General features: G+C 44.0%; 1 protein-coding gene across 4 annotated transcripts in view; it reads right to left on the bottom strand.

Annotated features, from left to right (window-relative positions):
- Window positions 1-23,953, bottom strand: part of C3H10orf90 (chromosome 3 C10orf90 homolog) — a 180,188-nt gene that overhangs the window by 100,141 nt on the left and 56,094 nt on the right. Inside the window, exons 1-2 of one of the 4 annotated variants that reach the window (XM_053312845.1) lie at window positions 14,452-14,615; window positions 3,757-3,851 (exon numbers count right to left, since the gene is read on the bottom strand). In XM_053312845.1, the coding sequence (XP_053168820.1) occupies window positions 3,757-3,851; window positions 14,452-14,473 (117 nt within the window). In that variant the 5' untranslated portion in view covers window positions 14,474-14,615. The other 3 variants (XM_053312846.1, XM_053312847.1, XM_053312844.1) reach the window with 3 other exon arrangements.

Genomic DNA, 23,953 nt, shown 5'->3' with positions numbered 1-23,953 from the left:
TGTGCAGGAGGATCGGCAGGCTTATGGAGAGGAGAGCTGGTTTTGTGGTAGCAAGCATGACTTGTCCCCATAGCTAAGCAGGGTCTGCCCTGGTTGCATATGAATGGGAGACTTGAAGTGTGAGCACTGTAAGATATTCCCCTCAGGGGATGAAGCCGCTCTGGGAAGAGCAGAAGGTTTCAAATTCCCTCCCTGGCTTCTCCAAGATAGGGCTGAGAGAGATTCCTGCCTGCAACCTTGGAGAAGCCACTGCCAGTCTGTGAAGACAATACTGAGCTAGATAGACCAATGGTCTGACTCAGTATATGGCAGTTTCCTATGTTCCTATCTGATGGTGTTGGTACCAGGAGTGCTGGTATCGATGGTGCGACCATCTCCAGTTTCTTAGGAGGTGGTGTCTTTTCTTTTGGAGCATCTCAACGTTTACGAGTAGAGGATCTGAACTGGGACCTGCCAAACGAAAGAGATGGGCCTACACTGTAGCCTACCCGTCCACTGTCAAACCAATCCTCACAGTATCAAGGTTCATAGTGATATCTATTGGGACAGAAAGGACAGTAGCCATCCCTAGAACTGTTCTACACAAAGTATCTTTCACCTCTCGGCCATATTCCCTGTGAAAGGGGGAGGCACCAAGAAAATCTAGAATATGAGTCTCCATAAGAATGACCACAGCGATCCTAGTCCTTAGCCTGGCAACAATCCAAGGACTGTCCCCTGTAAGAACAATGATCAGCTCAATCCCAAGACCAGAGGGGATCATGAAGCAAGTGTTGGGCTAGTTCTGCATCCTGTGGCTGTTTAGGATGAAACACAGAGGAGGGACCAGGTCCCTTTTCTGGGATAGAATTGCTGTAATATGAAGAGGGATAAGTAGGCTGAAAGTCTGGGTCCTGCTCAGGAGACAGAGGCCATGAAGGCTCATATTCAGGTGATGTCTCTCCAGGGGCTCATTCCCTAGCTGAATGCCCATTTTGCTTGGTATAGACAGGATCACCTTCGATACCAAGGTTGGCAAAGTTGGAATCTGAGAAGTCTCATTGGATTCCGGCGGAGAGGCCAATTTAAGTCTTTTTCTTTATAGGTTCCTTCCCTGTAGCTGACTCGGAAGGATATTTCTTTTTTGGAATGTGCAGTAGGTGCTGACCCACTGGCAATTGTTTGACCACCTGTGGTGGTGGCAGATGAGGCTGACATAGATGAGGCAATCAAAGGCACTGATGGTGGTGGAGCTGTTCCCACTTCAAGAGGGACCGGCAGAGGCAACAGCGCTGGTGTCGCAAGAACACCTGAATCCCCTGCTTTTGAGTCTCCGGGTACTGTAGCAGACAGTACCAGCATTGACTTGGGAGACTTTGAGCCCATAAGGGCAGTTTCTGATCCTGCAGCTGGGCCTGAAGAAGCCATTTCTGAATATTTCTTAGAAGACCAGGCTTCTGAAGAACGAAGGGCCGCTTTCTATAGGGCAGAGAAAAGTTGTGAAGCCTGGTTTTTCCTGGCCTCCTTGGTAAACTTCTGGCAATGAGGGCAGGTTTCAACTACATGGGCTTCATCCATACAAAATAGACACGCCGAACCAGGGACGGAGCAACCACTGGGTGAACAGGTTCAAAGAACCCGGGCGGCCACCAATCAGGGATCACGCCTCGTGGCCTCAACACCCACCCCCCCAGCATCTGACATTAGACGCGGGGGTGCTGGTTTAGCTCCCAAGCAGGGGCTGTGCACAGCCAGGAGCGGCTCTTCCCTGCCTTTAAGAAAGGGAAGAGCCACTCCTGGCCATGCTGTGAACACAGTGACAGCAGGACTCAAACTCCCAAACGGAGCCACATGGCTCCGTTCGGGAGCCAGACCACGCCCCTTGCATTGGACGTCAGATGCGGGGCGTGGCTAGCCCCCGCTTCTGACATCAGACATGGGGGGGCAGGGTGAGCGGGGCCGCCACCACGGCCAGACACAAGCCCCTGCGGTCTGGCTCCTCATCTGCTCCGTTGCTAAGCAGCAAACACACTTTTTGAACTTAGTTGTGCCTGGCATATGAATGAAAGGCTGGGCTTACAGGCCTAGTACACCGTCCCAACCGGCAGCAGGAACATGGCGGGATGGGTGGGGACCCGAAGAAAAACAAACTTGCTACGGAAAAACGAAACCATCCAAGAAATTAAGATTTAACCAGAGAAGGGAGGGGTAACAGGAGTAAGAACAAATGAATAAACAGAAAAACTAAATAACTTCTCTTCTACTTGCAGCTTGAAGCAAGGAAAGCTCTGACAACATCTACTGGAGCATGGGCAACAAAACACTGAGAGGATGAGGAGAGGCGCAGCCACATATAGCGGCTGGGGGCAGGATTCTTGCCAAAAAAGCTGGAGATAAAGCTTGGAAGATTCTGACGTGGTCTCCATGCATACAAGAAGGCCATCGGTGTAAAAGACAGAGACCACGTCGAAGGATTTGTCCTTCATTGCTGCTATTGTTATGAATGGCAAATGAACAGCAGTAAAACAAATGCTTATGGACAGTGAGTCAACAAGTCCTTTTACTCATGTGCAAGGATATCCATGCATACTGCAGGATTTGGTGTTTTCATTTTCTAGTTAGGCTCCCTCCCATATTATTTCCCCAATGCATTCCAATTTAAGAAACATCTTGCAATGTTGGGAGGAGAGAAAACTGTTTTTAGGTGTTCACTGGTTGGTTCACTGGTGTGCACTGGTTGGACTGGTTGAGTCTAACTCACAATGCTCTGCCAAGGAAGTGCCTTGTCTTACACACTGCATTAACTCACCAAACTCCACTAATAGTCCCACTCTGCAGCAAATTACTGCTGCAGGTCCAGCACGTATGCCAGTGCAAGCTAAGAGGACAAGTAAGGGTTATTTTTGCACAACTTGCCACTTGCCTGATGGTGAGAAATGGTTTCTTGGTGAACCAATGAGTGGCAAGCTCATCATTCACCTACCCACTTTCACTACTGAATGAACTACCAAAGGAAGCTGGTTTGGCCATTAAGAGCCAGGACTGGTGACATAATCTCTTGTCCTCATTCATCTCTTTAAGGCAGAAAGGAATTTGAGGGAGTTGTGCACATAGAGCTGTCATTAGGCTTCTGACATGCATTTCCTCAAGCTGTGTGTCAACTGTGCACACTGCTCTCTTGTTTGCCTTAAAAGGGTTCCTGGCAAATCTTTGGAAGCTGGAGCTGCACCAGCACTATGCTGAATTGTTGCACCAGTGCAGCATACTGCCTGTCTGGCTGCACCAGTGTTACTGCAAAATATTTTGTGCTATGATTATGCAAGAGTCTTGTGCACCCTATACTTGGTGAGGGGGTCTTACGTTTGTCATGGGATTGGGCTGTAAATATTATATCCTAATGGGGAATGAGAAGGGGGAAGCACTTTTATGGCTTATGGACACATTTTCTTAAAAGTAATTCACAATCCAGAAAAGCTGCCACGCTCACTGATTTGTGACATTGGACCCGTGATATTTTTCAAGGAAGAGTTTTTATTTCAAGCATGCATGGTGTCTTCTCTTCCTTAAGAATGTGAAAAATATATCAATTAATGAATATGCTGCCAACAGAATTGTGACATCTTAGCTGCCACTTTATTTGACTGTTCTGCTGAGTAAGTGAAATCTTACTAAACACAAAACAAATAGCAACAAATTGCGTACAGATAAATGATCATTTTTTAAACCTCAGTGCATTCCGCTGACTACTATGGAAGCTCAACAGAAACTTTTTTTTACCTTTGTGAAGCTTGACTCGTTCTCTGCTGTATTATTATATGGAACACTTTTGCATGCATCCCAAGTCTTAGCTCCATACTGATTTTCTCTTACGCCTAGAGGAAAAGGCAAAAGATAATAGGTTACTTGCAATCACATGAAAGTATAGATAAGAAGGAGATATAACATTCATTTCCATAAAAGGCATAATATATCAGTGAATAATTGAGATCATTTGAAAGCTATTTGTCTGAGAAATCATGGTAACCCTTCCTTCATAACTACAGGAGTAAAATCCCACTGGGAAACCACTGTTATTTTTTTCAAGGTCTGGTGCCAAAACTCTCACTGTGAATCAGGAAGTTTTTTTCTCAAGGCACGGGTTCTCGACTTGGGTCCTCAGATGTTGTTGGACTACCCCTCCTATCTTCCCCATTATGTCCTTTGGCCATTGCTGCTGGGGAAGATGGGCATTATAGTCAAACAACATCTGGAGACCCAAGTTTGAGAATTCTATATAATTAAGGAATATCAATGGAAGAGCTCTGCTTAAGAGTGTAAATAACCAACATATAGGAGTGTGCATGCAAAACAAATAAACAAACAAAAAAGACAACAACCCCAAAAATGTGTCTTGGGATTTTGTTCATTTTCAGGGCTTCCACTATTATTCCTTTTGAGCCCATTTGGAACGTTGCCTCTGCATTTCGGGATCCATTCAGCAAGCTTCACATGCAGCTATAAGGAAATTTTGTCAGACCACTCTGAAGTGGAAATGACTGGGCTGTAGCAGCCTCAGTTTAAAAGTCAAGAAGCTGCAGAACAGGCATCCTGTGCCAAGGACTCTCATCTTTGGCATTCATCCCCCATTTTGTGCTGAAACATACTTCTTCCTTCAAACATAAATCTCTTTGCAGATGGACACTACCCACATGAAAGTTCTCCTACTCAAGCCTAATTGAAATAAATGTGTTCATGCGAAGGACCCATTCACACCAGTGGGTTTCTGCAGGAAAGCACTGCAATAGATCTGCAATAGAACAGTAAAAGAAGTATCTTCATGGCAACGTTATTAAGATTTACCACAATTTATATTTGTCTGCGTTATATCGGGGTTCTCAAACTTAGGTCCCCAAATGTTGTTGGACTTCAGCTGGGAATGATGGAAGTTGACGTCCAACAACATCTGGGGACCCAAGTTTGAGAATCCCTGCTTTATGTTACCAAGAAACCTGTAGATCAGTGCACATATCTTCTTTTTGTGATAATATTCGGGTGGGATGTTTGCCTGTCACCACATAATGAAATAATCCCTAGTAGCACAATACAGCTGGCATAGAAATATGCTTGATTCCTGGACTTGATTTAAAATATGATTTCAACAATGTGTTCTCGAAACGACTGAGTTATTCAATCACTCAATTCCAGTTTGACAGCCTGACTTGTTCACAAACTGAGGTTAGAACCAGCTGGGATTTGCCAGGTTCGGATATAATGTCAAATCCTCATTTATTTTATTCAGGAATTGAAGCTGTAAATATCTTCCCCTTGTGCACAAAGCAGAGAGGGGTGCTTTGAGAACCCAAGGCTAGTGAAAGTGATGCTTAAGTAGTATAATGCTAGTTTAATTTGCCTACCTTGCCCCACTGTGTCTGATGATGTTGCTAACCATTGGGTTGTTGCTAGGCAACTACCTTGGGCTCCCTGGCCTTCTCTCAGCCACCCCTGAACAGGAAGGTGGCTAGCAGAAGGCTTTTCATGCATTGAATTGATGTTTACTCTGAACAAGTTATTCAAGAAAGCAGATGATAGCTGATAATGAGGATTCCTAACAGGGGCCTCAGCAGCTACTTTACCTCTTTCAGTTTTGTCATTCTTGTCTTCATAATTGACATCCTAGCTGCTGCCCTATTCATGTATTCCCACCCCCACTTTGATTCCTTCTCCCACTCTCAAAGCAACATATAATACTATCTGCAGCCAAAGAATTGGCTTGCTAGTTCAAATCAATATGCGAGATTCAGCCCCCCTCTGCTTCTTGGCTCCTGTTGGTCCCTTAGGGTTGCCAGGTCATAATTCTAAGGAGGCAGAAGCCACAACTGGCAGAATGTCCTCTCAGATTCAAAATCCTAGAGCAGAAAGTGATCATCTTGCATTACAACTAACACTCAATACTAATAAATTACAACCTGGGCTAATATCAGAAGTGAAAATTGAGGTTTTTTTAATGAGGAGATAGGCATCGTAGGTGGTCTCTCCAAATGGGATTGGAAATAAATTCACTGCTAGATAGTCCAAGGTTGCAAGAACTGAAACAGAAGGCAACTGAGGGCCTATGTCAAGTGCAAGATGTATATGAGGATATAATTGGTTTGTTGAGACCTGTTTTAGTGTCTTCAGTACAACAAAGGAAAACTGGTCCTATTAGCCATAAACTGGTTTGACCAGGAATGTAAGTACAAAAAAAAAAGGAGTTCTCAAAATAAATTAGGAGGGCCAGGTTTAGTGGTACACCTAGCTCCTTAGCCACTTTAATGCAGTCCTGAAGAGAGTACAAAACTGGGCTTCAAGGTACTCTGACAGAACCAATTCAAATTACTAGAGGAGTAAAACAGGGCTTTATATTGACCCCTTTCCTTTTTAATATATATGTAAACAGCATAGTTACAAGTATGACATCCCCTTCTTTCTTCGCACCCTCAGTTAGAATCCAAAAAGTAGCAGTCGTGTTGTATGCTGATAACTTAATCCTGATTTCTCAAAATAGGCTAGGCTTAAAGAAAATGTTGACTAAGTTTGGGAGTTTCTGTAAAGAGGAAAAACGACCACAACACTTCAAATGGCTACTTGATGGGCATATTCTGGAGCAAATGCTATTCTTTAAGGATCTGGGGATAAATTTTGATGTTAATATTAATTGGAAATATCACAAAGAGGCCATTTTGCTAGCAGGTGCTAAAACTAATGCACAGCTGCAACACTTCTTTTATTCTAGTGGGGGACAATTGATGGACCCCATTCTGAAGATCTATGTTTCTAAAGCTATCTCTCAATTGTTATATGGAGCAGAAATCTGGGGAGAGAAAGTAAAGGAAGAGTTATAGATTACTCAAAACAAATGTTTGAGAAAAATACTAGGACTTCCTCCTGATACTCCAGAGGTCCATCTTAGGGCAGAGACCGGGCTACCCTCCATCACTGCTAGAACTGATTTATCTTTCCTACACTGTTGGTGCAGATTAAATGAAATGGGTGATATAAGCCTTGCAAAGATGTATTGGCTTGAACAATTAAAGGAAGGAGATTGGGCACAGCATTGTGAAGTTCTGCTAAGAAAATACTGGGGATGGATGATTTCTTGGCCAACAGCCAGGGAGTGACCCTAATGAATTGGGATTTTGAGCAGGATGCCGCAGAGGATAGGGCAATATCAACTGCTCACATTTCTCAGTCTGGTTCCTCAGAATAAAGAGGAACCATTCTGAGATATCCTATTTTCAAACTCTAACCTACCCTCAGATACACAGAGCCTCAGGTGATGCCTTCTGCCAAATTGGAAGGGAAATATATGGGTATTCCATGAACATGTATTTATGGTTGTGACCAAACAGAAAAGACTAGCTTACCTGGCACAGAACATCTGCACCCCTAGTTCTCCCTATCTCCCTCTATCTTCATTTCGTTTCTCTCCCCACCTTCAGCCCCATTTCTGCAAGCCCTTCAGTGGCTGGGCGACCTGGCCGCCGCTTCTCCTCCCTGCCCGGCAGCTGGCCAGCCTAGCCACTGCTTCTCCTCATTGCCCAGCAGCTGGTCAGCCTAGCCACTACTTTTCCTCCCCACCCGGTGGCCTGGCCATTGTGCATTATCTGTTGTTCTGTCCCTTGCATATGGAACCACAGAAGAAATGTCTGGCAACTATCCTTCAACAGTTCCCTAATAGATTGTCTTATGAAGTGGTTGATATATAACAAATTCTGTCACCTTATTTGCTGTGGCAGCTAGGAAGTTACATGCCTGTTTTATTTCATGTAATCAGGAATGTTGGTTTTATGGGATTTTATAACTTGTTGCCTCTTTTAAAGCACCTTAAAAGCACCTGTTTTAGTTGTATTTATTTGATATTACAGTATTTTGTTTATATGCAATGGCCAATGGCTGACCATAAGATATATTGATTAGGGATGTGCGAAACGTTTCAAGTACAAAATGTTTTGTACTCAAAACGGGCTGTTTCAGGTGTTTTGTAGACAAAACAAAACACCCATTTCCTAGACAAAACAAAACACCCATTTTCCAAATCTGAAAGTTTTGTACACAAAACAAAACGTCCATGTTTCGGCTACAAAACATTTTGTTGTTTTGGACCTCCATTTTGTGGTGATCTCTGAGTCAGTCTCCATTTTATGTTTGACATCTCTTTGAATTTCCCGCCCTTCTAGCCTTCTGATCGGTGACCTAAAGCATGGGCTGACCTGCTGACAATTCCCTCCTCATTCTCCATTGGCTCTTTTGCCTCTTGCCACACTTTACTGACCCCACATTGGCCCAGGGAAGGGTCTAAGAAGGGGCAAGGGGAGGGAGTTCAAGGAGTTTTCAATTCATTCAACAAGTTAGTTACTCATTCACCATTCTGCCTTTCTGCCTCATTGAAGAGAGAGAGAGAACTCGTTTGCATTGCATATCATGCCTCAAGTTGCCATGATGATGCCATGCCATTGTCTATGCCTGCCTGCCTTGTTGCCATCCTGAGCCCAGCCTGCCAGCCTGTTATGGCTACTGAATGCCAGCCTGGGAATGGATTTATCTGCTGCACCGCTTTTTTGTTCTAGAAGAATTTTTTTCACCCCCTTGAGAGATGCCGTGCCATTGCCTATGCCTGCCTTGTTGCCAAGCAAAAGGGGGGGGGGGATCCCACCGTGACTATGGCAAACAAATATACAAATAATATACAGCAGCCAAACAGTGAAAATGCATATTGACAAACAATGAACCAATAATAGAATAATCTCTGATAACTAACACTAATGAACAATAAATCATTAATCCTTGTTGCCAGCCTGAGCCCAGCCTGTAGATTCTCTGGTAACATATGAGATTTTCAATGACAAACCATGAATCCACTCTCATATGCTACCAGAGAATCTACACTCAAAACATATCAGAAACAACAGAACCCAGTACCCCATGGATTAGCAACCCATGGGAATGGTTGGCACCCTATGTGCTCTACAGCACCACTTGCTCTGGGTCACCCCGGTGCCCCCCAAGTGCAGTTATGGGACTGCTGAAACCTCCATCATTCCCTATGGGGAAGAACCTTCAAGACGCGTAGACTCCATTACATCTTTACAAATCAGCCCTCTGCCCAATTCCTTTGAAATAATTATGGCAGCTTCCTTGCCCCCACTGGGCACTACCACCCACCCTACTCTGCTCTGGGCCACCCCCTTCCCCCTCAATGTGAAGCTATACTTTTGCTGAAATCTCCATTATTCCCTATGGGGAAAATATTAAACTTCAAAAATTCACCAAAAATCAGCCCGTTGCCCAATTTTTCTGGAATTTGGGTGGCAGCTTCCACCCAATGGGCACTACCACTCCCACCCATTAGTTTTGCCCTGGGGCCATTTTTTAAAATCCAAAATGTTTCAGATTAGGATTTTGCAATTTCGAACAAAGAACAAAATTGGGGTGTTTCAGATTGGCTGATTTTGAACAAAGAACAAAATGGGGGTGTTTTGGATTCGGGCCAAAAGCAAAACAGAAAAAAATAAAATGCACAACCCTAATATTGATTGATTGATTCCAGATCCAGTACCCACATGCTCCCTTGCATGCCAATAGGGCACAGTGTTTCTTCCTGCCAATAGGGCACAATGTCTCTAACCCAGGCCTGTTCAACTTCGGCCCTCCTGCAGTTTGCCTACAGCTCCCATAATCCCTGGCTATTGGCCACTGTGACTGGGGATTATGGGAGTTGTAGTGCAAAAACAGCTGGGGGGCTAAGTTGAGCAGGGCTGCTCTAACCCATATAAGTCATTTTGCTACAGTCCTACACTCTCCTTGGTTCCTTCTCTCAAATTCCATCAACCCACCATCCACTGTTTCCTCCAGTCCCTGCTTTTCAGCCCCCTGCCGACTTCATCCTACTTCCTGTAGCGCCCCCCCCCCCGACTCTTGAACATCCTTTCTAGCACTCCTTTCTCTTTACTCTCTTGTCAGCAGCTGCCTACGTTGAGGCGGAGAGTCATACGCTGGTCCCCATGTGGCAGTCCACTGAGCTACAACAGCTTTACCAAGACAAAGAGCTTTCAGGTCCTGGGCTGGCTCTGCCCAGCCAGACTGATCACTGGATCCTTCCGAAACATGAAGGTTATAAAGGTTTCCTGTTTGGACTCAGACTCTGAGCCTCTTTACATAATTAGTGTGAAAAGCCACAAGGGGGTTTGCAGGGAGAGTGGGTTTGACCCATTCTCTCAGCAGACAATCACTGGCCCATTACTGGGCAGGTGGATTGCCCTCCCAGATGAGCGGCAGCTTCGCTTGGGCGCTCCTGTGCCCAGCTGAGGCTCATCTGACAGCTCTGGGGGTCAGGTGAAGGGAAGTGTTTTGATTATTTTTAATGTTGTTTTAGAATATTGTTTTAAAAATTTTAAATTGTTGTGTTTTAAATTTCTTGTTTTTGTTTTTAACTACTGTTTTAATGTTGTTTTTATCTTGTTGTTGGTGCCACCTGTTTCGAACAGCATGGGACAGGCTGGATATAGAGGCAGCATCACCGGAAGTCCCCTCTTTCTCCAGCCCCAACCAGTGAGCAGTGAGGGACAGGAAAGCAATGTGCATTCCACTCATACTGTTCCATAGATCAGTGGTGAAATGCACGCTGGAGTGGGCCATGCTGCACGCAGCATGCCTGAAATGAGCTCCCTGCATCGCCTGTACAGGAAGGGGACGACCACTGTCTGACTGAAGGTGGTCCTTGAGGGGATTCTGCAGTATGGAGCAAGTGTCTGGAGCATCCAGTGGAAGCTGGCATTCTCGACCATGTGGAAAGGCTGGTCACCGGTCACCATCATCTCCCCTATGAGCCAAGTGAGGAGGACCTTGACGCTTCTTGCTGCCTGACGCTGGTGTCTACTGCTTAACTAGTAGTGTCCCCTGCTTCAGTGAATAAGTTGATGCATGTGCCTTGTCAGCACTACTCGCAGGCACACTAGCACTGTCAACAAAGGAAAGGAGATCCGGGTGACAGCGCCACATGTGTCACCACATGGAGGTCGTTCCCAGATGCTTCACATCCTTCCTCCTACAAACCTGTGCCATAGAGTGGACATTGCATGCATTGGCTGGGGCACTTTGAGGGGCCTCAAAGTGCATTCAAACATTGCTTGTTGTGGCTAAAGTTGTCCTGTACATCATCTTAGACCACTTCGGTGATGGCGACTCTACTGGGGCTACTGGCCACCGGACACCACCAACCCCCTCCCTACTGCCCTGCATGCTGGAAGGGCACAGCTGAGGGGGATCCTCTTCCACCATAGGCCCTACTTCTGAGTCTGTCTCGGGCTTGGAGGACACAGGGGATTCCACAACGTGGGCAGCAGGGCCCTCACTGAGTGGTGAGATGAGTGTTGGAGGCCCCACAAGAGAGAGGAACAGTCTGGCTGCGCTAGCAGCCGATGAGCCCTTGCCCTCCACCCCCACCATGGAAACATCAGCTTCCCTGGCAGGAGAGTGCCCCCCACACACACTGCTAGGTGGTGCTAGTGGCTGCATATCTGGTGGTGCAGCTGCAGGACCAGCAGGCTCCTCTAGGTAGGAGAGCCTGTGCGCCACCTCACCGGGGACAAAGAATTTGGCAACGAGTATCTGTGGCACCCTCTGCCAACTTCTCTGCTGTCCCCACCCCATACCTCCCTTGCCAGCAGTTGGGGCACCCTCTGCCTGCTACTTGGCGCCGAGCCTTGCTCAGGACACAGTGGTCAGATATCTTCCCTCCCCCTGGGGCTTTTAAAAATATTAGAATTAAATTTCAGCACAGAGCCTAGGTAGGGCCCAGGCCCTGGACCCTGCAAGTCTCCCCCGCGCCCCAACCGCAAGAGACTCAGCTCAGGCACTGCTGGCTGTGGAGTGTGGGCAGCATGCTACAAAATATTTTCTTTTAAAAAGGAAGCACCTGCTCCAAGAATAAAACATGAAAATACAAATAGCAAAACAAACAAACAAAAGGTCAATAGCCCAACAGGCAGGCCAGAGAGAACAACCTGTGCCTGACTGCACAAAGGCTGGGGATACAGAATCAACCTGGAAAGGTGGGGGGGTGTTAAAAAATGGGCCAAAGGCCTGAAACCCGGGTGGCTAGCTGGGCTAGCAGCAGGTGGAGAAGGCCCACTCAGTCACTCACTGCAGGAATATTTTTTTTTTAAGATAGCCAGCCAGGGAAAAATATACTATGAAATGGTCAAAAAGGAGGGGAAGGGGCCAGAAAAAAGGCAGAATGACCACAGTGAATGACCACAGGCAGGGAGAACTCCACACAGCCAGGCAGACCAGCAGTTCTCTCTCTCTCCAGAAAATCTCTCACCAGAGTGGTTTTGCAAGGCCAGGAGTGGCCTTTAAATAAAACTTGAATCTCCCTCCTTCGGTACCCCGCCCCTTGTCCCTCCCCCCTGGCCGACTGGGTGGCAATTCTCTATAAGTGGCAACATCTTAAAACCTACAATGGCCACCGCTTTCTAAAATGGAGGCCCAAGCCATCAAGCTTGTTTGAATTGGTTCGAACTGATCTGAGCTCAGGTCAGTTCAAACTTGGACCAGCACTGCCATTTTAATGGCTGCTTTGGTCCGAGTTCGAACCTTCGAACCAAACTGGTTCAAATTAGAACTAGTTCTGATCAAGACCGGTTTGCACATCTCAAAAGCCTAGGCAGGCATTCACTTAACTTTTGCCTTATCTGTATATGTAAGGAAAAGATGCCATTCTTCCTAAAGGTATCTCAGTATCAAGATTGAGTGTCCAAGCCTTTTTTTCTATGCTGTTATTTACTTTTAGTTCTTTTCTTTTCTTTTTTTTTTTTTTGAGGGTTTTAACAATTATGTTGCTCTGAGCACCTAGTTGCTGAAAAGGCAAATTACTTTTTAAATTTTTTTTACAAATAAATAAATAAAATAATCCTTACAAAATGTAAATGGAGGCAGAAACATGCGTACTCTTGATAGTTTATGGGAAAATTGAGAAATATGCTGTTGGAGCTTTTTTTTAAAAAAATCTACAGAAAATCTAATAGCTCCTAAGAATTGGTTTCCACATAACCTTTGATGCCACACCGTGCCTTGGTATCATATCAGTGCAAAATGTTATTTCTGAATTGATTATGCACATAGATTTTTCCAGAAAAGATCAATCTGCAGTGTTGGCTGGTACACTTAGTGCAGCCATTTTAGGAATAGTTATGCTGCCAATTTTTGTTGCCAATTACTTCGTACAATGAGGAATAGAGACAGGTCTTTTAAAATGAATGCCAAATGTAAAGCTAATGTACCATACAAATTCTTAGTCCACCTTTAGAAGATAAAAACAGCTCATGCAAAAAAGAAGCAGATGTCATCACACCTATGGAAAATTGCTATTAAGGGGACAACAGATACCTCCTCAAATGCCAGGTGTGAGGCAGTAAAAATTACTCATGCTAAGTTGATTGATGGGTGTCCATCAATCAACTGGAAAAGAACAGTCAAACTTTATTTTTGGGTAAAGGTCATGGCTATAGAAGCAGTTCCATTAGGTAATTAAGCACACAACGCTGATTTGGGCTGGTTAGGAGAACTCCAAATTCAAGCAGAGATAAACTTTTATTTAAAATATGTCATTCTTAATGTGCAATTTCCCCCCTCAAAAGAATGACCCAGAGAATGAACACTAACTTTTGAACCAACCAATATCATGACTACTCAAAGGTAACATCAACAATAACTATGGCAGGCTGAGCTGAAACTTATAAATGAATAGCAATTTGTTAAAAATGTTTCATCTAACTAGACGTTTCTGAAGGTAACTGACATCTCTTGTTTATTTAGGCATATTTCTTTTTCTTAATTGTTAGGTGAGGCATGTTCATAAGGATGCTTTGGCATTATGTATCTGCTCATTTCATTTGTCATCAATCATTTCAAATTTTGAACCACTGTAATCTGCTCATTTAAAACTAATTAAGCATTTCCAACTTCCTACAGTCTGATTTATGATTCAGAGGGTTTCGGGAATTGCCCACACTCTGGGGAAATACTGACACATTCAATATCTTAAGGAGAGAACAACACACTAAGGGCTCACAGATCCTCACCTTCCAACAGCAGGAACAGACATCAATCCTATTCACACAACTTTCCTGAAAAATCAATTTGAGTGGCCAACGTGTTTCATGTTCGTGCTCCCATGAGATTAATTTCAAAACAGAAATTTCAAAATCTATTTTTGTCTGCAAAATCAAACTACCTAAACCCCTCCCATTCGTCTTCCTCACTGCTAAAACTGGAAGCTCCTCGGAAAATTAGCCATCCTCTGCTCTGCAAAGCATTGTGGAGCAGTATGAATAGTATGTAACACTAACAAAACTTTCCTCATTTTAGAGTCCAAAAGACAGTATTTCTTTCCCAGTCTGTCAGATACTTAGAAGACTTGGGGTACTTTATAAATAGCAGAAGGAAAAAGCTCACCTTCATATAGTTCATGGATCATATTTTACTAAAGATTTAGGAACCAGATAAAGCAAATAAATTGTATATTCAAAGGAAGTCAAATTGTCACTATTAAAGATCTGGGATGTCTCCAAGACAATTACAGTTTTCAGCCTTTTTGCTTCTGTGGCAACAACATTATAGCTTGTGTTGGAATGTTTACACTGTATGTTACCATGACATTCATGCTGAGATTCCATCTTCAGAAGTTTCATGATAACAACAGGCAATCATTTGGGTTTGCCTTTTAAATCTTCTGAAACTCTGAAAGCAGGCAGTAAATCTTCAAAGCTCTGAAAATCCCTCAGAGTCAAACTGAACCTCAACTAAAATCAGGGCCAAATTCTTTTTTGTTCTAAGACTGCAACATTTAGCTGATTAGCAAGTTAGATTAATCAGTTCAGATATATTGGGCAAAAGATTTTTTCATTTTTGGTTTTGCAGAATGACAGCTAAATGTTGCATTTACGTTCCTGATAAGGTCATAAAGGCTTGTTAATGTTCTGAAAACAATATGCTTATTTCTTCAGAATGTATGTTTCCTCCCATAAACACATATATGTAAATGCTATTAGTTAAAACTATGAACACTTTGAGCCTGTTTTCACAGGCAGCCTAGCCTGGACTGCTCATGCAGAGCATCAGATTCTGCACGAATCCTGGTGCTTCCGCCCAGCCTAACCCCACTCCCAAGCCCGACTCTCAGCCGAAGTTAAGGGAGCAAACGCTCCCTTAATCTGGCTGCCAGGATCATGTAACTCCCCCTGCTGTAGTAGCCTGAGGAGACACAGAGACGGGCGCCTAGAGCACTCATCTGACAGAAGAGCCCATCAATGCACTAGGCTCATGTTGCAGTGCATTTGGGGACATCCAGAAGCCAATATGCATCGTCTCCGCATCCGGACCTCTGCACTGCGTGATGTAGCACGGATTGTCTGGGAGCATGGTCTGCGCTTTCAGCAGCATTTTTGTGCTCATCTGGGGGGAAGGTGAGTTTGAGCAGCCCCCACCTCCCCAATCATGTGAACAGCCCCAATAAATCATCTAATAATTCTTTAACCAGATGACAGTCCTGCCCCCACCCCTGACTAGAACAAAAACTGATCCATTATATTAAAGCCTCAATTCAACTTTAAGCGAAGCAGAGCAGCAGCACCAATGATGACAATCAGGTTGCCAGTTCAAAAATCATGTTCTTTTGAATATGCTGGTAAACTCACTGGTCCTATCCATAATTAATATTGAGTACGTAAAAGCAAAAATGAGAGGGCACTTCTATACCATACTCTCTTCAACGGTACAGCAATAAGGATAGAAGTTTGCTGCTTTACAGGTGAAATCCTTGTATCATATTGTGATCATACTAGCCTGGTGGAAGAATAAAAAAAGAAATAATTGCCAGGCTTGTGGGGGCTCTTGACCAACTGCCACAGCAGACCCTGTTAGTAGTTAGTACCATGCTGGTAGCCACCATCTCTTTCACCTGTAATATACAATGTGCCCCCCCAAGTCCTGCTATGATGCCTCATCGTGGCGGGGGGGGTGTTCTTGGGAGGGATGAGTGAAGTACGCTGGGAGGTATACTCCCAGTAGGGCCATCCAAGGCACAAAGGTCATCCCAGCTGCCCAGCTAAAGCAAGCAGGCACCTATATTGGGCAGCAGCAATATAGGAAGGACGGTCACTTTAGTGACAACGACAAAGGCATCATTTCATATTGCACAGGAGAAGTAAACCATTCCTGTCTTTTACCAAGAAAACCACATGGACAGACAAAATAGAATGATTGTTGATGTAGTGCCGGATGATAGGCCCCTCAGGTCAGATGGTACTCAACATGCTACTGAGGAACAGCTGAGGATCTCTCAAAGTACCGATGGTGTTTATGACGCACTTAGGCTAAAGCCTTTTGGACATCTAGCGGCTGATGTTGCCATGCGGGAAAAGAAAATCCGAAGCTGCAAAGACAGAATTACAATGGAAATGTGGAACGTAAGAAGCATGAATATGGGAAAGCTTGACACAGTGAAAGATGAAATGAATCGACTACAGACTGACATCTTGGGCATCAGAGAATTAAAATGGACTGGAATTGGACACTTTCAGTCAGAAAATCACACCATTTACTACTCAGGACATGAAAAACAAAGAAGAAATGATGTTGCTTTCATAGTCAGGAAGGATATAGTAATGACAGTACTTGGGTACAATGTAGTCAGTGACTGACTAATATCAATTAGATTTCGTAGACAACCCTTTAACATGACAGTTTTTCAAGTCTATGCCCCAATGGCTGATGCAGAAGAAGAGGAGGTTGATGAGTTTTATGCTCAAATTCAGTCTGAAATGGACAGAACACGCAAGCAAGATGTGCTGGTGGTGGTAGGAGACTGGAATGCCAGAGCTGGAAATGGTAAAGAGGAAAACACAGTCAGACTGTGTGGCCTAGGAAACAGAAATGAAGCAGGAGAATTACTTATTAATTTCTGCCAATCCAATGATCTCTTCATTGCTAATCCATTCTTCAAACAACCAAAGCGGCACCTATACACATGGACATCACCAGATGGAGTACACAGAAATAAAATTGATGACATTATTGGTGCAAGGAAGTGGAAGAGCTCAGTTCTAACAGCAAAAATGTGGCCAGGGGCTGATTGTGGAACAGATCATGAACTGCTCATGTGCAAGTTCCAAGTCAAGCTAAAGCAGAAAAACAAAGCTATCCAGTTTCCATGATATGATCTTGAGAATGTGCCCACCATTTTCAAGGAGAACATCAGGAATCACTTTGAAGTTCTGAACCTCATTGATAGGGAATAGGGTTGTGCAAGGAACTAGCTGGCCTGGTTCAGATCGAGTCCAAACTGGACCTGAATCAGACCGGGCCAGTTTGATCTGGCACCCCCTTGCACCCACCCCCCAGTTCAGTTCGGTCAGGGGTTCACAATTTTTAAAAAGTTTATTTAACTTACCCAGGGAACTTGTTCTAGGTGCCGTTGGGAGGGTCTCCAGGGGTTTCCTCTCCCCCTGCCGACCTCCTTGCTTCCCAAACTGGCCCATTCGGGCCTTGCCCCTCTGGCGTGACAGCCAGCAGAGGCCAATTGCACAGGCACGGCAGCCTCCTAAATGGAAAAACGTACCTGGCAGGTTTCCTGCATCTGCTGTATTTTAAATAGGTTTTTGTTACCCACCCCACCCCTTATGCTTTTAGCTATAAGTTCCTCAAACTATCTTTTCACCTCCCTTTCTCTTGATTTTCTTTCTTTAGCAGGAGGAGAGAAACTGGCCCTATCCACTCCCAGCACAGTACCTCCAGTGACTGTTTCTGGTGAAGACTTTTGAAGATACCATGGACAGTCAGGAAAACAAACAAATGGATCATAGAACAAATCATTCCAGAATTTTCACTCGAGGCACAAATGACCAGGCTCAAACTATCATACTTCAGACACATTATGCGAAAACCCAGCTTCCTTGAGAACTCCATAATGATGGGGAAAGTTCAAGCAAGAGAAGAAGAGGACGACCAGCAGCAAGGTGGATGGACTTGATTACGACAGCAATGAATGCATGACTGAGGGACCTTAAAGGCCAAGATGAAGACAGATCATCCTGGAGAGAATCTATCTATGTGGTCACGAAGAGTTGACATTGACTTGATAGCACTTAATCAATCAATCAATCAATCCAATATGCCTATTCTTGCATCAGTTAGCACAATGGCAGGCACGGGGCACTGCATTATATGCAAAGGAAGATGTGACATAGAAATCCCAAAGAGCATTCTGAACTGCTGTCACCACTGCCACTACGTTAATGGTTTTGGGACTGCTTACCACTGCAGTAGTAGTGTGAGTCGGTGATATGGAGAACTTAAATAAGAATATAAGAGGGGTCTTGCTGGATCAGGCCCAAAGCTCATCTAGTTCAGCATCCTATTTCCGTCAGTGGCTCGCCACATGTTGCTGGGAAGCCCACAAGCAGCAGATGAAGATGTGCTCCTACTGTTGCACCTTTGCAACTAGTATTCAGTCACCCTATCTCTGTAGATGGAGGTAACCTATAGCCATCCAGACTAGTAGCCATTGATATACTTGTCCTCCATGAATTTGTCTAAGCCCCTTTTAAAGCCATCCAAGCTGCTGACCAAAGGCTCATTTAGCCATGGACCTTGGGGACAGGGTCTGTGGCCATTAACCTCCTGGGGGACTTCCAAATGATCTGGGGGCCTCTCCATAGCCCCACCGCTCCTCTGCCACACCACTGCTGCTGCCCCACTGCTGCTGCCCGGTCACTATTTTCCCTTCTTCACCACTGGGGGGTGGGAGGTGAGCCAAATGGAGCAGGCCACGGCCAACCCACCATGGCGGCAGCTGCCGCAGGTGGGCCTCATTGGCTGGTGCACCTGCTCAGGTGGGCCTCTTCAGCCAGTGCACCGGCACAGTTTAAGTATGGAGCGTCGCATGCCCATTACGTCATGGGTATGCAACGCTCTATACTCAAACTGCACCAGTGCACCGGCCAAGGAGGCCCATCTGTGGTTGTTGCCACCACAGGGTGCTAGTGGCCATTGCCTGCTCCATTTGGCTTACGCCCCAATCCCGGCAGCGAAGAGGGGAAAACAGCAACAGCGGTGCAGCGGTGCAGCAAAGCAGCAGTGGGGCAGGAGCCGCAGGGCTATGGGGAGGCCCTGAGATCATCTGCAGGCTTCCCAGGAGGAAGGAGCAGTGGCAGAGGGAGGGGCTCCGAAGCCCTTCAGGTCTTTATCTTTTAAAAAAGGAGGGGCCTCACAGTGGGGGGGGGTCCAAAGCCCTTCACGTCCAGGCACCAAAATTACCTAGGTGTGCCCCTGCTGCTGACCATCACCACATCCCGTGGCAGAGAATGCCATAGAATAATTATTCGCTGTGTGAGAAAGTACTTCCTTTTTTCAGTCCTAAATTTCCTGGCAATAGTTTCATGGGTTGATCTCAGTTCTATTGTTGTGAGAAAGGGAGAAAAACCTCCCTCCATCCACTCTCTCCATGAGTATTTTTTATAAACTTCTAACATGACTTCCCTTAGTCACCTTTTTCTCAGTGGCAACATTATTCTTTCTCACTAGGGCCCCACCACAGGACATAGGACTGTGCCCAAGATGACTGGCCCTGAGGCTGGCCCCATTTGAAAACGTTTGTTGTTAATGTTGGGAATAAATAAAGTACCTGTAGGCCTCAATTTATGTGATGAGAATTGCAGGGTTCCAAAAGCACAGTGTAGAATCCCTTGCCAACTGAGCAAGGAGGCACCTTTCAAAGTGGTGATTATCTTGATATTAAGGAAGGGGAGAGCAACTGGCCCTATCCAGCCCTAGCACAGCATCTTCCCAATGGCTGTTGCTGGTGTCTACCTTATTTCTTTTTAGATTGTGAGCCCTTTTGGGACAGGAAACCATCCTATCTATCTATCTATCTATCTAAAATGCTGTGAGAACTTTGGTTGAAAAATGGTATATAAATAGGAGGAGGAGGCGGTGGAGGTGAATATGGTGAACCATGCCACAAGTGCCTAGAACACTTAAAGGTACAGTAGAACAGTTAATACAATACAGTAAAACAAATGGAATCACTTGTAGTAGAAAAATAACATGGAAGGATGTTCTTTATCTATACAATAAGAGAGACCTGGTCAAGCCTGAGTGGGAGCTACATGGCCCTTGGAAGATCTTCCCCCGCAACCTTCAAGAGGAGAGGAAGATGGGACTGTTTGTGGTCACTCAATGGTACGAGAAGGGCCTTTTGCACCTAGAGGCACTCCTCTCTTTTGCTGCTTCTGTATTGGTAAAGTGAGAACAGATTTAGAACATGCTGCTGTGAGCAAGGACGTTTCTGATTCAAATCTTACCTCAGCCAGGAGCTACTCACTAGGTGGCCTTCGGGAAGCTGCTGATTCTCAACTTCAGCACCCTTCCCCGGCCATTTATTTATGTATTTATTTAATGTATTTATATCCCACCAGCCTTTTATGATTAAAAAATCCACAAAGTGGCTTTCAGAATTAAGCACAGAACAATTCAGTAACAAGACCAGAATAAAACACAGCATCACCGTAACACATTAAGACTACACATCTTTTAAAGATCAAATATTACAGCCTTTGCAATGGATGATGAATGATATTTTGCAAAGAGGAATTATGCCGGAGTCTTGGAAGTATGCCAATATTGCAGTAATTCCAAAACCGGATCAAGATTTAACACAAGTCAAGAACTACAGGCCAATCTCACTCTTAAATAATGATTATAAACTTTTTGCTGCCATTTTGGCAAGGAGAATGAAGGTTGTATTAAGACTTTTTATTCATGAAGATCAAGCAGGCTTTTTGCCAAAACGGCAATTAAGAGATAATGTGAGAACAGTTTTGAATGTATTGGAGTATTACAAAAAACACAATGATAAACAGATAGCTATGATCTTTCTGGATGCAGAGAAAGCATTTGATAATGTCTCCTGGCAGTTTATGTGGAGGCTACTGGATGTAATGGGAGTTGGTAATAATTTTATTAGGGCTATTAAGACAATATATTCGGAGCAATACGCTAAAATTATTATAAATGGGGAACTATCAGATAATTGTAAAATACAAAAAGGAACTAGACAAGGCTGTCCACTTTCCCCATTACTTTTTATATTAGTACTGGAAGTGCTTTGTAGAAATATTAGAGAAGATGATCAAATACAAGGCCCAAAAGTTGGGAAACAGGAGTATAAACTTAGAGCCTTTGCAGATGATGTAGTGTTTTTTCTAGAAAATCCATTAGAGAAGATTGGAAGACTTTTGGAAAAAATACAACAATTTGGCCAGCAGGCTGGGTTTTATATAAATAAGACTAAAACGAAGGTGTTGACAAAAAATATGGACCAGAAATCTAATGATAGATTTTTTGAGATAAGTGAACTGAAAGTGGAGAAAAAAATTAAATACTTGGGTATCTGGTTGACAAACAAAAACTCTTTGTTGTTTTTAAATAATTATATCAAAATATGGAATACAGTAAAAACTGACTTGCAAAGATGGACTAGAATGAACTTATCTTTTATGGGAAGAATTTCAGTTGTGAAGATGAATGTTTTACCTAAAATGCTGTTTCTTTTTCAGACTGTTCCTATAATTAACACTTTAACTTGCTTCAAGCAATGGCAAAAGGACATAACCAAATTTGTCTGGCAAGGGAAAAGACCAAGAATTAAATTTAAAAATTTAACAGGTGCTAAAGAAAGAGGTGGTCTTACCCTGCCAGATTTAAGGTTGTATTTTGATGCTGTTTGTTTGACGTGGTTAAAAGCATGGATAACATTAAGAAATGCCAGAATACTTGATCTGGGAGGATTTGATAGAAGCTTTGGATGGCATTCATATCTGTGGTATGATAAAAGTAAAGTGCATAAAGATTTTCTTAATCACTATGTAAGAAGGAGCCTAATGAGAGTGTGGGTAAAATATAAAAAATGGTTGGAATCTAAAACTCCATTATGGCTATCCCCGATTGAAGCTTTAGCACGTAAAGAGATAAATATGCAATGTGGATGGGGTACCTATAGGGATTTGTTATGTTTCCAAGAAAAGGGCTGTAAATTAAAAAACCTAATCGAAGTACAAAATTTGGTTAGTAACTAGTAACTGGTTTCAGTACCATCAGTTAAATGAAATCTGTAAGAAGGATCTTAAAGATGGATTTGAGGATCAAATGTTGAAATTTGAGAAGGAGCTGTGTGAAAATGACAAAAAATTAGTTTCTAAGATGTATAAGCTGTTGCTTTTGGAGGAGACAAGAGATGAAGTGGTTAAAACGACTATGATAAAATGGGCTCAAGATGTGGGTAATAATATAGATATGGCAGCTTGGGAAAAACTATGGAAAATGGATTTAAAGTTCACTGCATGTTATACTTTAAAAGAAAATTATTGTAAGATGATGTACAGGTAATATTTGACACCCAAAAAAATAGCATTAATGTATTAAAATGTTCCAAACAAATGTTGGAAATGTGGACATTGTGAAGGAACTTTTTTTCATATGTGGTGGTCGTGCGGGAAGGCAAAGGCCTTTTGGGATATGATATATAATGAGTTGAAGAAAAAATTTTAAATGACATTTCCTAAGAGGCCAGAATCCTTCCTGCTGGGAATAACGCAAGGAGAGTTTTTCAGAAGAGACTTAACATTTTTTATGTATGCAGCCACAGTGGCCAGAATAGTATATGTGCAGAAATGGAAGGACAAGGAAATGCCCTCAAAAGAAGATTGGTTGATAAACATTTTGGAATATGCTGAGATGGCAAAACTTACAGTACTGATAAGGGATGAAAACTTGGAATGTTTTAAAGAAGATTGGAAACCATTCTTACTATACTTAAAGAACTATTTTTCTAATATCGATTTTTCAGCAGGGTTTGAAATTTAGTAATAATAGCAGGTAGGGTAGAGTAAAATCGAGTTTGCAATGTGTAGGATATATGTTTTGAATTACTATAGCAATGGTTGACTTGTATAGTTAATGAATCGTGCTGATTGGTGAGCGGGAAGTCAATATTTACTTAATTAGATGTAATGGGATTGTTAAGATATTGTAAAAACCAATAAAAATTTTAAAAAGCAAAAGAGCCAGCAAAGATGGAAAATAATTCTCCAAAAGCCTTGCAGAATAGCACATCTTTAATCACTGCTTAAAAACTGAAGTGGGAGGGGGGAAGCTTGACAAATAGAATCAGGGAGAGAGTTCCATAGCTTAGTGCTGCCACCAAGAAGTGCTTGTCCTTGGTGGGCCAGAGAACAGGGCCAGTGAAGCTAATCTTAAGGCTCAGGTAGGCTCACATGGAGGATGTCATAGGGTGGAGATTCCTTCTGCAATACAGGAATAATGCTATACTAGCTGAACCTGTGAAGATCATCTGTGTGCCAGGACTCTGTTGCTCTCCTTGCCCCCGCCACAGCCCCTGCTTTATTGCTCAGTGTCAGCCACCCAATCTCACTCACCCCCTCCCCACCACTCACTCGCTTGCCACTCCCCACCGCTTGCTCATTTGCCCCCTCCCTGCTGCTCGCTTGCTCACTCCCTGCTCGCTCGCTCACTTGCCCCCTCCCCACCGCTCACTCATCTACTCCCCGCCACTCGCTCACTCACTTGCCCCCTCCCCGCTGCTCGCTCTCTCTCCACCACATGCTCGCTCACTCGCTGCTCCTTGCTGCTTGCTCGATTACTCGCCCCTACCTGCTGATCACTTGCTCACTTTTCCCCTCCCCACCGCTCACCCCCCCCACCACTCACTCATCTGTTCACTCCTCCCTGATGCCGCTCACTCACACCATCCCTGCTTAATTGCTCACGCCTCCCCACCCGTTCACTCACTCGCCCCCACCCGCTCCTCTTCCATGTCTGCATATGGAATCCCCACTGCCCCATCACCATGATGCTTCTGTTCTGTTATCTCTGATTGGTA

This window comes from Hemicordylus capensis, chromosome 3 (assembly GCF_027244095.1).
Source record: "Hemicordylus capensis ecotype Gifberg chromosome 3, rHemCap1.1.pri, whole genome shotgun sequence".
In the NCBI taxonomy this organism is placed as follows: domain Eukaryota; kingdom Metazoa; phylum Chordata; class Lepidosauria; order Squamata; family Cordylidae; genus Hemicordylus; species Hemicordylus capensis.
The sequence above is the reverse complement of the archived record's forward strand: the minus strand, read 5'-3'. Positions and strand labels throughout refer to the sequence as shown.